At 40.6% G+C, this 14,902-nt stretch overlaps 1 protein-coding gene across 5 annotated transcripts in view; it reads left to right on the top strand.

The window, feature by feature from the left end:
• The window catches only part of VEZT (vezatin, adherens junctions transmembrane protein), a 38,924-nt gene extending 25,434 nt beyond the window's left edge, over positions 1-13,490 (top strand). For all 5 annotated transcript variants that reach the window (XM_054988263.1, XM_054988262.1, XM_054988264.1 and 2 more), the window contains 6 exons: positions 432-579; positions 1,190-1,521; positions 4,917-5,110; positions 7,739-7,839; positions 8,991-9,198; positions 12,510-13,490. In XM_054988263.1, coding sequence (XP_054844238.1) covers positions 432-579; positions 1,190-1,521; positions 4,917-5,110; positions 7,739-7,839; positions 8,991-9,198; positions 12,510-13,072 — 1,546 coding nt within the window. In that variant the 3' untranslated portion in view covers positions 13,073-13,490. The remainder of the gene's footprint in view (positions 1-431; positions 580-1,189; positions 1,522-4,916; positions 5,111-7,738; positions 7,840-8,990; positions 9,199-12,509) is intronic.
• The last annotated feature ends 1,412 nt before the right edge of the window (positions 13,491-14,902 follow it).

Here is a 14,902-nt window from a genome sequence, read left to right as displayed (position 1 = left end):
TCTGAAAGAGTATTTTGTTAAAATCATTCAAACTGAGAAAGTTGTCCTTTTAGACCCCCAGTAGATTGACCACTAGGTTTAATGCTTAAGATTAGTATGAGGACTAATTTGCTTTTTATTTGTGCTTTTTATATAGCTCTTTTAGCCACTTTGTAATGATTTATAATGTGGTATATGGAAGTAAATAGATATTGGCTGCCATTATTCACAAAAACTGATAGCTTCAATTTTGTTCATAATATTTGTTTATGACCTAGTGGTAAACACAACAAGCAGCTACCAGATCTTGTTTTGCAATAAAGACACGGCTATTTCTGTGAATTTTCTGCTCAGTAACTGTATTTTAGAAATATAGCCTGTTGTTTTCCTCATGTGTTCCCGTTTCACATTATACAAATGCTTCATTGTTAATGCCTTAACCTCAACTAAACCTACCCACTGAATTCTGAGAGCGACAATGTGACAAACTACATCTGTGTGGTGCCTTTTAAGGAACTTGGCCTAGGACTGAATGAAGAACAGGTATCTGAAGAAGAAGCACACAATTTAACAGATGGCTTCAGCCTGCCTGCACTAAAGGTAACCATGCCTTTTAGTCTTGGCAGAAAACTATTTTTTTTCTTTAGAAAAATTAAATAAAAGTGAGCCACAATAATTAATAAAAAACAGTCCAAAATTGATTAAATTCTTTGAAACTTTTTAACTAATTGTAGTAATCTTTGTCTAAAACCAAACTTTCCATTGTAGACTGATTTTTATTACTGCATATGCTTATTTCACACTAAAACGAAGGCCCGTTTCAAGCAAAAAAGAGGATTATTTTTCACCATATTTTTGTAAGCCCACTTACCCAACAGTGTTAAAATGGATTACAGCAATAATATATTGATGAAATGGATCCCTGTCTCTGAAAAGTCAGCATTGGTATGGCCTTTGAAACATGCATGTAGATAAAGGTATTAAAATAATTCTTATGGAGAAAGTCATTCATATCTCTGCCATGCTTAATCCAAAATAATTTATGTTAATTTAGACCAAAATTGCTATTTACCCTATCATTTATGATGGTCTGCTTTTCTACGTATCAGATTGTTGTTGACTTACTCAAAGTACGTTGCGTGGCAGTAGAAGGAAAATGGGTTATCTTTTTAAACAGTAAAGATTATAGTGATTATTATTGTGGTTTTAGGTTTTATTCCAGCTTTGGGTAGGGCAAAGCTCAGAATTCTTCAGGCGGCTGATTCTTCTGCTGTCTCCCTCCAATGCATCCCCCAAGAATCTGATTACGCCGGAACGTTTGCCTCTTTGTGTCTTTTCTGACGTGACTCAAGGTCTGCCTCATGCTCATGCTGCCTGCTTAGAGGAACTTAAACGAAGTTATGAGTTTTATCGCTATTTTGAAACCCATCATCAATCTGGATCTGATCGTTCAGTCAAAACTGACCAGAAGTCAAGAGAACTAAACCATCTGCATGCTGCAGTGCGTAGTTTGCAGCTCCATCTGAAGGCTTTACTGAATGAGTAAGTTGATACCTGTAAGCAAACGTCTTGCTAGTAGAATAATTCTGATTGTAGTTGTCGTATAAAAATCTAAATATTTTAAATATCACAGCCATTAACTTATAAAAAAAGTTTTATGCTGATTTCTAGTGGCTGATATTGCTGTAACTTCTCCCAACCCCTTTTTAATCAAACAATTTATGTTCAATATAGAAGGAAAATAGTTGCCTTAAGATTTGTTGTACTTATACAGTAATTGAGTAAGGGTGCATGCGCACAAAAAATTGATACTATTCAGATATGGGTGTCTGGAATACCATATATATTTGGTATTTCTGAGATTCTGATCCCAAAATACCAGTATCTAGGTTTTATTTGGGAATCTGAGTATATCCATTATTCCCTATGTAGGAACCTATTAGGTGGGCTGGGGCAGGGGGGAATATTTTTTGTGTGAACTCCACCAAAAGCACAGCAAACCTACTCCTTCCTCAGTGTTTCATGAAAATTGGACCAAGCTGTCCAATTCTGTGGGCTCCTGAACAAGGTGCCTCCAGCCACTCTCCATTGTTTCCTATGGGGAGATAATTCCAAGGCTTTACAGGACAAAAAAAACTTTAACCAAACACAGAGGGGTAACTCCTGGCCAAAAGCCAGGCCCAATGTAAGCTGAACCAGAAAGCCCAACAGACCCAACACCAAACCAGAGAATCCCCGCAGAACCAATGTCAAAAAAAGTCTCAGCAGAACCTACATGAAGGATACTTTTGCAAGCCCAACAGAACCAGAACAAAGGCCCAGCAGAACCCAGGGCCAATGCAGTAACATCACAGAACAGAATGAACTACCACCACATCACCCTTTTAGCAACAGAACCACCAACCTGGCACAAGCAAAGCCAAACACTTAGCAATGACAAACAGGAACACTCACACACAGTAAGTTGTATGAGATCTCTCTCCCAAGAAAGGCCTCAAAAAGTGAGGAGGAGTGATAAGTTGGGGTGACCCAAGTTCTCCTCTTTATGCAGTCTATGCAGGCCCAGTGCAATCTGTGCAGCCTTTCACTTGCTGGCCCAGAGGAGCCTCAAGACAGAGCTGCAGCAGCTGTCCACCACTGGCCCTCCTGTTCCCTCCCGCCCCTGTAAAGAAGAAAGTACACAAGAACAACACAACCGCATTCACTAGCTTCATTTTGAGTGCCTCTGTGAGTTTGGCTTCTGATTGCTTTAAAACATCGGCAGTGTGGTAGTCTCTCTGAATCTTCCTGTTCCAGTGGCAAGATAACAATATTTTGGTGCTGCTTTTCTCAATTTTCTGCTCAGAATTGTGCCAGGGTCCAATGAGTATTCTGACTGGGCTTGATTTTGCGGGGCTGGAGGGGGGGAATATCAAGTTGGAAATGTGGATATTATACAATGTGCCAACTGGATAAACTCTCCTGCTTGTTTTCTACCTATGTTTTTTGGGAAGAGTGCTTTTCCCCTTCCCCAACACAGACTGAGGCACAAGGTGTGCTCACTTAATTCATTATCTTAAGTCTACAGCTAGGTAATTGAAGAGCAGCAAGTTGACCTTCAGGAAGACAGCTGCTCAACTCTCCAGGGCAGCAGGCAAGTGCTATGGGGGCTGACAATGTCGCCTGCATGGGAGAAGACATGCTTACTTTGCACACTTATTGGAGGGCATGAGAGGAGCTCTGAACCACAAGAGAGAGGTCTGGCCTGACCACCTCTTTCTTGGCCCAGTAGCTCAGAGAACAGGTGGTCTGCCACTTACAGGACTCTTGCCTCTGCCAATCCTGGCTCACACACGTCATGTTCCCAAAGGGGCCAAGTGCATCCCAGATGGGTTTCATCTTCAGAGACATATGAGGAATGGCTGTGGGGGAACCTTGCCAAGAAGGGGAGGTGTAGGGGCCTTGCAGAGCTGGTCTCCCCCTCCTCGCTGTCTGCTGGCAGGGTGCCTCTTGGTTTGAATACACTGCAGCTTCTGAGAGAGCTCATCTCTAAAGCTGGTGAGCTTCCCACTTAGTGATGCTGCTTTTGATGTGTGGGTCACACATGGTCGCCAGCATATAGAACTTATTATCAGTTAGCTGTTGCAGATGGGACTCAGTGCCCTCCTGCAGCCTTCTCATGAGCATGTACACTGCTGAAACTAAGTCTGCATATTCTATGCCTGGATCCAGAAAGGTGGCCACCAGCCATCTTCCTCTGAAGCATTTAGATCAAAGGAATGATCAGACCCAGGGTTGCTGTGTCAGACGAGACTGTAACAGTGAATTCCTTTAAAAGCTTCATTTCCTCCACTGTATGGGAAATGGTCAGCCCCGTCCTCTTTGTGAAGATGGGCTTCTGCTCCACCAAACGCTCAAGTATGGCATGGGTGGAGTTCCAGCAACTGCTTACATTGCTGATCAAGTGATGCTCCAACATGCCTGCTAGGACCTGCTTCTGGTACAGCTGATGGGTAGCCTTCATGCTGCTTGAGAAGTGACCTGTGATGAGTTTTGCATGCTGTGACTGAGGACATGTCTAGATACCCAATGTGAAGTGGACCCTTCTCCCAGCAGTGCAGGACAACTGTGCCTTCACATAGGCCTTGGGAGTCCTGTAGAGGGAAGGCACTACTGTCTTGTTCAGTGTAGTGAAAGCAAGGGGTATGTACTAAGGTTAGGCATCTTGGAGCAGCCTGCAGAAATCAGCATCCTCAACTACAGAAAAGGGACATCTGTCTAGAGTGATCATCATGCTGATGAAGCCAGTGACCCTCTTCCTTGTTCTCAGGATTCTCCTTCTTGGCACTTGGGGCAGACACACCATATTTAGGAGAGCAGAAAGAGATGGCCAAAGGCAAAGGGGCTGAGATGGCAGCACCCTAGAGGGGCACTTCCTCCATGCTCTCCTCTTCTCCCCCTGGCCCTCCGTGAAAGGCCTGCTGCTGGTCTTAGAGGAAACTGGGGAAGACTCACTGGTGGTGATCCTCTCCTCTAATTCCTCCAGCATCCTCTGGGTCGCTGGAGCTTGAGCTGTCAAAGGACAGCTCATGCTCCTCCTCCCCCCAGTGAGAGACTGGGAGCCATTTTGACTGTTCCCTAGCCTCTCTCTTACCCCACCTCCCAAGTTGTTCTGGTTTGCTGCCTGCCAGCTGAAGAAGCAGTGGTATCCCTTTAAGGAAGGGCAATTCCACAGCAGTATCTCCTCCGGCCTCAGCTGCTCAATGGCAAGCCTGTGGATTTCATGGTCCTGGACATACATATTTTAAAATACATAAGAAAAAAAGGATTATGCCCATTGTACGGACAGGACAAGAATAGGGCTAATTGTCATACTGCAGAAGTATAAATTATCAAGGACGTTCGCAAAATGCTTGACTTAGATGTCAATAAGATGCTAACTTTTCTCTTTTGTCCAGAGTAATTATTCTGGAAGATGAACTCGAGAAGTTTGTTAGTTCCAAGGAAAGCCAAGAGCACACTTTACAGGCCTACCAAGTTGTAGAACAAAAACTAAAGCTGATCCAGCCTCACATGCAAGCTAGCAACAGTTGCTGGGAAGAAGCCATTTCTCAGGTGGAAAAAATGATTAGAAGAAATCCTGATAAAAAAGGTATGTTTATACAGCATGATTAACCAGCAGCTGAAAATGTCCATTCATACAAAGTGGGAAGATCTGCAAGTTGGCCCTGTGTATGTAGCCAAATTCCTGGAGGCAAGGAGCCTTCACTCTGCCTTTGCTATCAGATGCCACGTAGGTGCAATCAAATAGATAGGCACCCTGCTAAATAAGGACGTTTTGATTAATTATTGATGCTAATTAATCAGATAATTAATCTGATTGATTAATTATTATGAGGAGTTTTGAATATACTGTGATCAGTTCATCTTGGACTGTGATGTCACTGCAGATACTACATTTCACATACTCATCTCATTTTAGTTATTTGAGTGGTCATCTTGTTTTCTTTACTATAGTAATATAGTCCATTAATCAAGGTGATTTGAATAGTATACCAGAGATTATAAAGTAGTATTTCTGTCCTTGAAAAATAGTTTGGAATTTTATGCAGGTTTTGTTTTCTCCAGACATAATTAGAGATGGGCACAAACTGAAATACAAAGTTTGTCACGAACCAGGCTGGTTCGTGGTTCGTGAACCAGTGGTTCATTAGAGCCCATTTCTGATGAACCACCATGAACTTTAGGGCAGTTCGTTTGGTTCATTTTTGGGTTCGTCACTGCAGACAGCCTGGTGCCCATCAATCAGTTTCCTAGGCAACGGGGGTTGGGCTTTCTGCAGACCTTATGCTGACCCAGAAGTGACCTTCTGCTGACCCGGAAGTGATGTTTTTACAAACCCAAACGGACCAGTTTGTGAACCGGGGCAGGTTCATGGAAGTTTGTGGTTTGTGAAACGTGACGAACCACAAACTGCATGGTTTGGTTTTTTTCAGGTTCGTGCCCATCTCTAAACATAATACACTATCATCACTAGGAGAACTAGGAGAGCTGGGTTTTAGCTGCCAGTTATATCTTGCTGTATTATGGTTTCTTCTCTAGCCAATTATATATCTTTTCATTACCTCGTGCCTTCACCCCCTGCCTTTCCCTCTATGCCTAATTATCCTTATGTCCTAATGTGGACAGAACTGTGTTAAAAATTTCCATATTGTGCTTCTGATGAAAGCTGCTCTTTCCTCTTGAAACCTTGTACAACAGTACAGTTGTATTAATTAGTCAAAGGACTCTGCTATAAGTTTGCTTCCTTTTGGAATTTACTCATTAGGCTTTGTTGAGTAACTGCATACTACATTAAATGGATATACATATTCACTGTAATATTTATTAAATATATTAGTTTCTCCAAAGCCTTAGAGTACTTTATAGCAACATTACCGTTACTGATACTGATACAGTAAAATCTTTGCTATCTGGCATATTTGAGGTTGCCTGTTAACCAAAAATGCTGGTTAATCAGGCTTTTACTGCAGCTGAGCCAGTGAACTCTACCTGTTCCTCCACAGCCCAAGAACAAGCAGTAGCTCTGGTGTGCTCATGGCTTGAGTGCCGCATGTTTGGCAGCAGCACATCTAGGCAGCTGCTGCTGCCAGAATGGACCTTTTGCCTCCATACTACTGATCAGCTTTCACAGAACTGAAACAATGATGAAACAAAACATAAGCAATTTAACTTTGATGTTACTGACTTAATGGGACCTACTTCCAAGTAACTGTTACTTCCAAGTAATGGTTGCATATGATTACAACCTTAGAAGTCAAACACAAAAAACAGCAGAGTTTATTGTGAGACAAGGATATTGCTACCAGTGTCACATACCAGAATAATCTTACTTTGTTGAAATGATGTGTGATGGGTGAGCTCTGATAAGGAGAGAGCACAGAATGGAGCAGATCTTTGAGGTGAGAAGCACACTTGAGAGAGTGAGGATGGGAAATGTTTGACATGAATACAGGAACTCTCCTAGAATTTGGAGGGGAAACAACTGAGGCTAAGGGATACACAGATAATAGAAACAAAGGTGGAGCATCTGCAATCTGCTTATTTGCATATGAATGGAAAAGAGAAAGTTAAACAAAACAGAGCCCTTGAACAGAGAGGGTGAAACTTTTGTCTGCTGCGAAGCAGCTGGGGATCCGTGTTCTGCCTACCCTATCAGTGAGTCATCTGTTCTAGACAATTTACTCACCAGGATAAAAAGTATCCTCATATACGGTGTGTAAGCAAGTACTTTCTGGAAGATTGCTCTCAGTTAAAGAATGTTAGGCCCACATGTTAAACTTTATCTTTGTTAATTGGATCTTGTAGTATACTATCTCAATTTTTAATAGTTATAGTGCAATTATGTCATTGAAATCTACCTTAACATAAAATGTTGCTAATTATGACTGTTATTGTGGTTGTAAGTGAAAGTGATTAAAGAATGTATTAATAAATGTGTACCCAGCCTCTTCTTTCTTGGAGCGGCAGTTAGTCTCACAAAATCCAGTGAGACACTTATTTTCCCAAAGCCATCCTGTGAGCTGAACAAGGAATATACATTCATTTCTGCTGGAAAAGGCAGGCCACTAAGTATGTATCCAAAAAGGAGCAATTTGTTTTGAAGCTGGGTTAGGAAGTCTAATTAATACATCCTAATACAGAGCACATTGGCTACAGCAATAACTGTTCCAGAGGGTTTTAATACAAATTCGACTCCTTTTAATCCTCTTTCCTGTAGACAAACCTGAAGTGTCATGTGAGAACAAACATTGCACCACGATACCTTTACTACAGCCTGCTGTACATATAGAGGACAAAGACCCAATTCCTGAGGAGCAGGTACAATCTATATTGCCTTGAAAGAATAATCTCTACAGTCAATTTTTGACTCTTTTTTCTTACGTATTTCCATATGCCACAGTCAAGTAAAACTCATTTCCTTCCGAATTGTCAAATAAGTAATTATTGAAACTGCATAGTACACACATTGTACCACATGGTGGAATTTCCAGCCTTGCTAAATAAATACAACCTGGATTTAATATAAAATATTGCATTATACGGTACTACAATATACATGACTTTTTAGAAGACAGTCTAAGCAACAGTATTAAAAAAGTACTCATAATAGTAAAACAAGGTCTGAATAAATGATACATTGTCTGAAATTAATTTAGAGGAGCCTTGTTGTGTTGGCCTATTCTATGCAATTTAGAGCAAAGTATTTAAAATACGTTCGCAAACCAGTTTTTTACTTTAAGGTATTATGCTTTGTGAAATGGTCCTGGTAGCATTGTGACATAGCCCTCTGCTTGACATGCTAGTTTTCTATGTGCAAGAAACTTCTGATTTTGAGAGGAAAACATTCATCTACAGACCCTTGAAGTAGTGGAGGTTGAGGGTTAAATCACGTTTTTCTGTTCATGTAGAATGTCTTTCAGAGGATGGTTGAAGGTGTTTAAAAGGACTGCACTTTTGTAACTATCCAATATCATATTACTGATTTTTGTCCCTTTGTCCCCCCACTTTGTACTCCTGCCATTGTCTCTGTAGTTTCTGGGGTATGCAGGGGGTTGGTGTCTCAATTCTTCTTGAGAAAGGTAGGCTATAAATGTTCATTAAATAAATGTGGAAGTACATACTTGGATTTATTAATTTTTTTTTCATTGTTCATTTTTTTTCATTCAATGGCCCTTCTCTACACAGAAGTCACTTTCCAGGTGTGGAAGGGCAACTTTGGATTCCATTTTTCGTTATACACACCTTACATGTATAGAATTGCTAGGACCCTGAGAAATAAGATACCCAGTTCTCAAGGAGGGGTGACTTTTAAAAGTATTTAAATTAAGCTCATGTAAATGTACCATAACTTATGGTGACAGTCAGTGGGGAACTTGCAGTGTCCATCAGTGGAGATCAAAAATATCAGCATCTTGTAGGACTCGGGGAGTAAGCAGATCCAACAGGATGTTTATTGCCTTTTTCCTCAGGAACTTGAAGCATATGTTGATGATACAGATATAGACAGCGAGTATAAGAGAGATGACTTTTATTACTTTTCCCTGGAAGACAGAGAGAGACAAAAGCATGAAAGAGAGGAATCCAAGAGAGTGCTGCAGGAACTAAAATCTGTGTTGGGATTTAAAGCTTCAGAGGCAGAAAGGCAGAAATGGAAGCAACTCCTATTTAGTGACCATGGTAAGCATTATTTTTACTAGATTGGGAAAATATTCATATAGCCATATTTTGACAGTAGTTTTGTTTGCTGAGATCAGACGCGTCTGTGGTTCCAGGTTGCCATACTTAACAGTATTTCTCTTCCTGTTAGTTGGAGATGTGATTTTTATGGGACAAGGATAGAGAAAAATTCCTAAGGGGAGTTGAGCACATAGGGATTGTGTGTGTGTGTGTCCTTCCATTGAGTAAGCTTTTCCCCTTTATTCTCGAGAGTAGTATCTACGCAATCTAGTCTAATTAGAATTTTTTTGACTGCTTTTATCTGGTATTCTTCTGATAATAGATACAGAAAGCTCAGAAAACTGCAGAAATGTCCATAATAACAAAAGATACACAAATGAGAGAAGGAAAAGGCATTTTGTTTTGAAATAATAAACGTATTGATGTAAAGTAAATAAGTTCACATGTTTTACAGTTGTAGGAGATTTAACAGGTTGGTTATTTATATATGTATAATTCTTATTTAAAATACCTTATGGTTGGCTTCAGGCTCGTCATTTTCAATGTATTGATTTTGTTTGCTGGGCTTGTTACAATATATTTTGGAAAATACAACATAAAAAGAAAACAAAGAGAAAGTTAACAATAACAACAAAATCCAAGCTGTAAATTGATAAGACAATTCTGGATTAGTGCTATAGCGTAAAACCTAGATGTGGGGAAACCAACTCTCTAGATATTGCTTAACTCTTGCTATAAGAACTTGGATTCATTGTTGGTCTTCTGTGCAGGCACACATTGGGACTGCGCAGCTGCAGGCTAGCCATGGAAAGAGATTCTCTGGTTCTAAAACACTGTAGTTCTAAAACAGCATGTGGGAGCATTTTCCCACCTAAACTAAGTGTTGTACATTGGTGTGCCCCCTTGTCCCTCAGTTCCTTTTTCGCCACTGTTGAGAGAGGTCTGTTCTTCACTCCTTCTTCGCTTCTGCCTTCTCCGCTCTCAGATAATTTGTCAATTTTCACTTCTAACAGTAAAGTAAAAGGAGACCACTGTGTTGCTTAAAGTGCTCTTCAAGAATGCTGTAAATGAGATACTAAGATGCTGCATACAGACAAGCATGACCTTTGCCTTCTGTGCCTGGGGGAATCACATAGCGTGTCCATCTGCTGGCATTGTCAGAGGTTTACCCCAAAGGCCAGGAGTGACCGAGCCTCCCGACTCAAAATGGCTGTGTGGGAGATGGTCCTATCAGGTTCTGACAGGCTGGCAGCTAAGGCATCTGCTGAACCCGTCAGCTGATCCAAGGCTCCTCCGGTTCCAAAGTCCTGGACTTCAGATCTGACTAAATATCACTCTCCAGATCCTACCATTCCTCCTGTGGGGCCTGGTCCGCCTAGGACATTGACACCCAGACAACACTTGAAACCACAGGGTGGGATCATCAAAGTGCTGTTCACTGAAACCATGCCGTTCCAAGCGCTCGACTTAGGAACCACCCACCAAAAAATCTAAAACGAAGACCAAACACCCCAAAAGACCTGCCTCCACTTCCTCACACCGTAGACACCATTGGTTGGCATCCTCAATGCCTTTGCTTAATGTTGAGGATGTTGAAGTCATCATTGCTCCATCAACACCTTCACCCCCACCCACCCCTATCTGACATCAGAGGAAGGAAGAGGAGACCCCAACAGAGGAATTGGCATTTATGTTTGCTACAGCCGCAGATGAGCTGATTCCGCCATGTTTAGTTCTGATGCCCTCGGTTCCATCAGTCTCCTCGATTCCGATGGCAGGCCTTTCCATTTCATTACCAACATTAAGGGCTCCACAACAGTTTATGCAGCCCGCATAGGAACCGGTGGCACTGGAACACACTTGGGCCCCGTCTCCATTACAGCGCCACCGGTTCCTATGCCTTGGACGCTTACTTCAACCTAGCTGACACAGGTTCCAAATTAGCAAGAATTTATCACTTAGTTACAGTCTGTGCCTCTCAGGGCTCCAGGCCTGAGTTCTTCGGTTCCAGCCCCATTGGTTCCAACAAAATCAATTCCAAACTCAATTGCCAACTTTATCAGAGGAAGAGGTTGCTTCCCATTCTGATACTGCATCCGAACTTGCATCTGATCCTTCTCCCCAAAAGACGGTTGGAAAAGTCGCCTCTTTATTCCCCAATTATGATTTTTTCCTTTTCTCCAAGCAAATGCTGAGGATGGCGAGAGCCCTGGAGATAGATGTCTCTACGTTGACACCAAAACCGAACAGCAAGGTTCTCCAGGCCTTGCATTCAGATGCAGCAGCATCCATAGCGTTTCCTGCAGTGGAAGACCTCTTAGACATCGTCTATGGACAACAAAAACAGGGTTGCACTTACCTGTTACTGTTCTGTCTTCTGTGCAAGCAAACATTCCCTCCTTCTTGCCCTGCTGTGAGTGTGCTTCCTTTAATTCCTCTGGCAGCTCAGGAGAACTGAGGGACAAGGAGGCAATCCAATCTATAACACCTTCTTTAGATGGGAAAATGCTCGCACATGCACATTGAGCTGCTGGCACGCCCCCTACAATTTTAGAGCTACAAAATTGTTTCTGTGGCTTGCCTGTGGCTGCGCTGTCCAATGTGTGCCAGCACAGAAGATACTGGACGAACAACACAGGTAAGTGCAATCCTGCTTTCTAATTGTCAGCCTTAAAAATTTCAGCATCCAGTATTCCTGTATCCATTAATAAAGCTGATACTTACATTTGCAGTATTTCTGCTTTCAGCAATGAAGCTCTAGCTGTTGTCTTTTTGGTTCTGTTTGTTTTTTCCTTCTACTGATTCTTTTCAAGGACAAATTAATGTACAAAATTATCAGTCTTCTCAACGTTCAAAGAAACATATCCACTCAAATATTAAGAATGTTCTATTTTTTTTTGTTTTGACAGTCACTTCAGCGCATTACAGTTATCTAATCAAAAGCTAAATAAACTCAGCTTTACTTGTAACACGGCTCACTCTCTGAATGCATACCTATTTTACTTTTGTCTGTCTGGTATTTTGTATATCAAGAAGTAGATTACAAGATGCTACTTGTCCTTCCAGTTGTCTTATGAGAGCTGATAATTAGAATGTGACAAAATAGTTCAGATCTATGGACCGTGTAATAGCTAATTTCATTTTAATTTCCATTTTGCAATATTTCTACTTTGTCATATTCTTTTATTGCTTTGTGTATATTTTCTATATATTTAAAAAATAAAAATTTTACGTACTTTAAAAGTGATAGTTCAGTCATGATGTAGTAGGTTATTTTGAGTAGTTGTTTCATTTCCCCCTTCCTTTTTAAGCTGCAGTGAAACCCATGCCTACTGTAGAGCCAGAAGAACCTATAAATATTTCAGAATTGCCTAAGAATTCAGACTCTGGCAAGCAGGACTACAGCAGAAAAGAGGGAAACCTGGAAGAGACAGTTTCCTATACAAAATCACAGGCCACTGATGAGGAGGAAGGTAGGACGGAATACTTATCTGATAGGCCTGATGTGATGGAGGAAGACGACAGTGCTGCTAATGGCAATCCACCAGTGTTTGAGAAAAGAATATGTTATCAGTGCAATGGAGAGGGAGAAGAATCTGAGCCATCTGCTGTGGATGAAGTGAATGTGTTGCAGCCATCTGAGAGAGATTCGTTAAAATCCTCCATCAAACAAAGGCTGGCACAGCTCCATGTATCAACAGATTTCAATTTCACATCAGGTCTAGCAGCCCAGGTTGCTGCCAGGTCACTTACATTCACTTCCATGCAAGAACAGACATTTGGAGATGAGGAAGAGGAAGTACATAACAGTGAAGACTTGTTTGTAAAACAACACAAAGATGAAGTAAATGACTTGGAAAATGAAGGTTTATAGATTGTACTTGAACTTTGCCTGTTTGCATATTACAGAAGGCCAGTGGGATGACTGAAGCAGCACATGCAAAGATTCATAGTTTGAAAATAATGATTGGCAAAGATGAGGTACTACTTGTGTTTTTTTAAAATTGTTAAAACAATTTGACTTCACTAGTCTTTGGTAATATAGACACATGCAAGTATAAGCCAAGCTCAAAGTATATAGTATGGTTCTTACATGTGTCATGGATGACTATGTGGAATTGCTTTTAATATTTTGTCTTTATTTATTTATATCAGGTGGCTTTTTCCCCCCTAACAGGGAGAGCAAATTGTCTTTGTCACATCCTCAATACTCACTTCAATAGAAACAGTAACTGTAAAACTTGAAATAGTTCTTTTACAAGAATATAAATGATATCAGCTTAACTTTGTAATTTTTGTTTAACTGGAGCTTTTGTTGTTCTCTTGGTTCATCAGTCTCTTAGCCTAAAAGGAGGAATGTTTTTTTTTCATTTTTACAAATGCAAGTTATAGCTGATGTGTCTTGGAATGCTTATCTACAACTAATACAGAGTTACTGGAAAAGGGTTACAAAGGTGGGGTTAGTATTTGGCACATGGACTTAGCTTCTGGACAAAATCTTTTGAGACCCTAATATATAAATAGAGGTTTCCCCATATGCAACACACACCTAAATTATCTCTTGTGATTACCCTTCCACCCATGGGTATTTTATTTCAATAATGCCCTTGAATGGGTAGAAACAGTTTTGCTTCTGCTGCACAGAGTAAAGAGGGCAGCATCTCTCACTGCAGCATGTGAAATGGTACTTATATATTAAGCATTTAAAGTATTTGTTTTAAATATTTGTACCTTGGTCTCAACAAAACTGCTTCTTGGTGTGGCTTACAAAGAAATTCCAAACTACAAAAACTTATTGCAGTTGCCTTCAGCTTGTGCCCTTTGGGGTGTGGATTCAAATCAACTTTTCACCATGTGAAATGAGTTTGCAGGAAATCTGGCAAATACTTTAAGGGAGACAATCAGCACAGTGGTAAGAGGTACCAGAAATTAAATTTTAAAAACAAACATGAAATTCACAATGAGCTGATGACTGGAAATTAGTAGGGAATAACATTTATTTAGTTGTTTAGATTACTATTCTTTGTGGCTGCTCTAGCTGATTACTGAAGACCATCTGAGGCATATATAAATGCATCTTACTTGAAAGCATGTGGGAATCATGGAAAGGCACACTGTACACAACGTTCTTCTACTCTGAAAAAAGGAAAAAAATTGTGTTTCATCTTACCATACTAATAAAGTTTGTATCATGATCTGATATATTAATGTCAAGCAGTAGGACTGGGCAAAGTCATAATGCGTTTAGAGTTAGTCACAGATAAAACTAATATTGCATTTGCATCCCAAGAAGGAAACCCAAGAATAGATACAAGAGAAAAAAGTGCTTTTAAAATTGCAGGTCTAAGGAAAAGAATAAAAAGGAAGGATTATAGAAAGAGTCAGATTTGTGGACTGGCAGCCAGCCAACACATTCTGTGCTCACTAAGTGCTTGATGGCTGCCCCTTACCTGCTGTTTTGTAGCTCCAGATGGGGCTTTCAAATGGGACTTATCCTGCACGAGGGGCAGATTTGATAGACTGCTGCTAGTAAAATTGGGATATCCTTCTGTGCAATAACAGCCAAACCAAACAACTTTCCTACTTTTCCTTGAAGTTAAGCATAGGTCAGAAGAATGAACAAGTGGTTTTGGTGAAAAGTTATACTCAGTATACTTTTACTGAATACTAAATAGTTCTGTTGCCAGTATTCAACATCTTTGAT

The sequence above is a fragment of the Eublepharis macularius genome, chromosome 9 (assembly GCF_028583425.1).
Source record: "Eublepharis macularius isolate TG4126 chromosome 9, MPM_Emac_v1.0, whole genome shotgun sequence".
NCBI classification, from domain to species: Eukaryota; Metazoa; Chordata; class Lepidosauria; order Squamata; family Eublepharidae; genus Eublepharis; species Eublepharis macularius.
The sequence above is the reverse complement of the archived record's forward strand: the minus strand, read 5'-3'. Positions and strand labels throughout refer to the sequence as shown.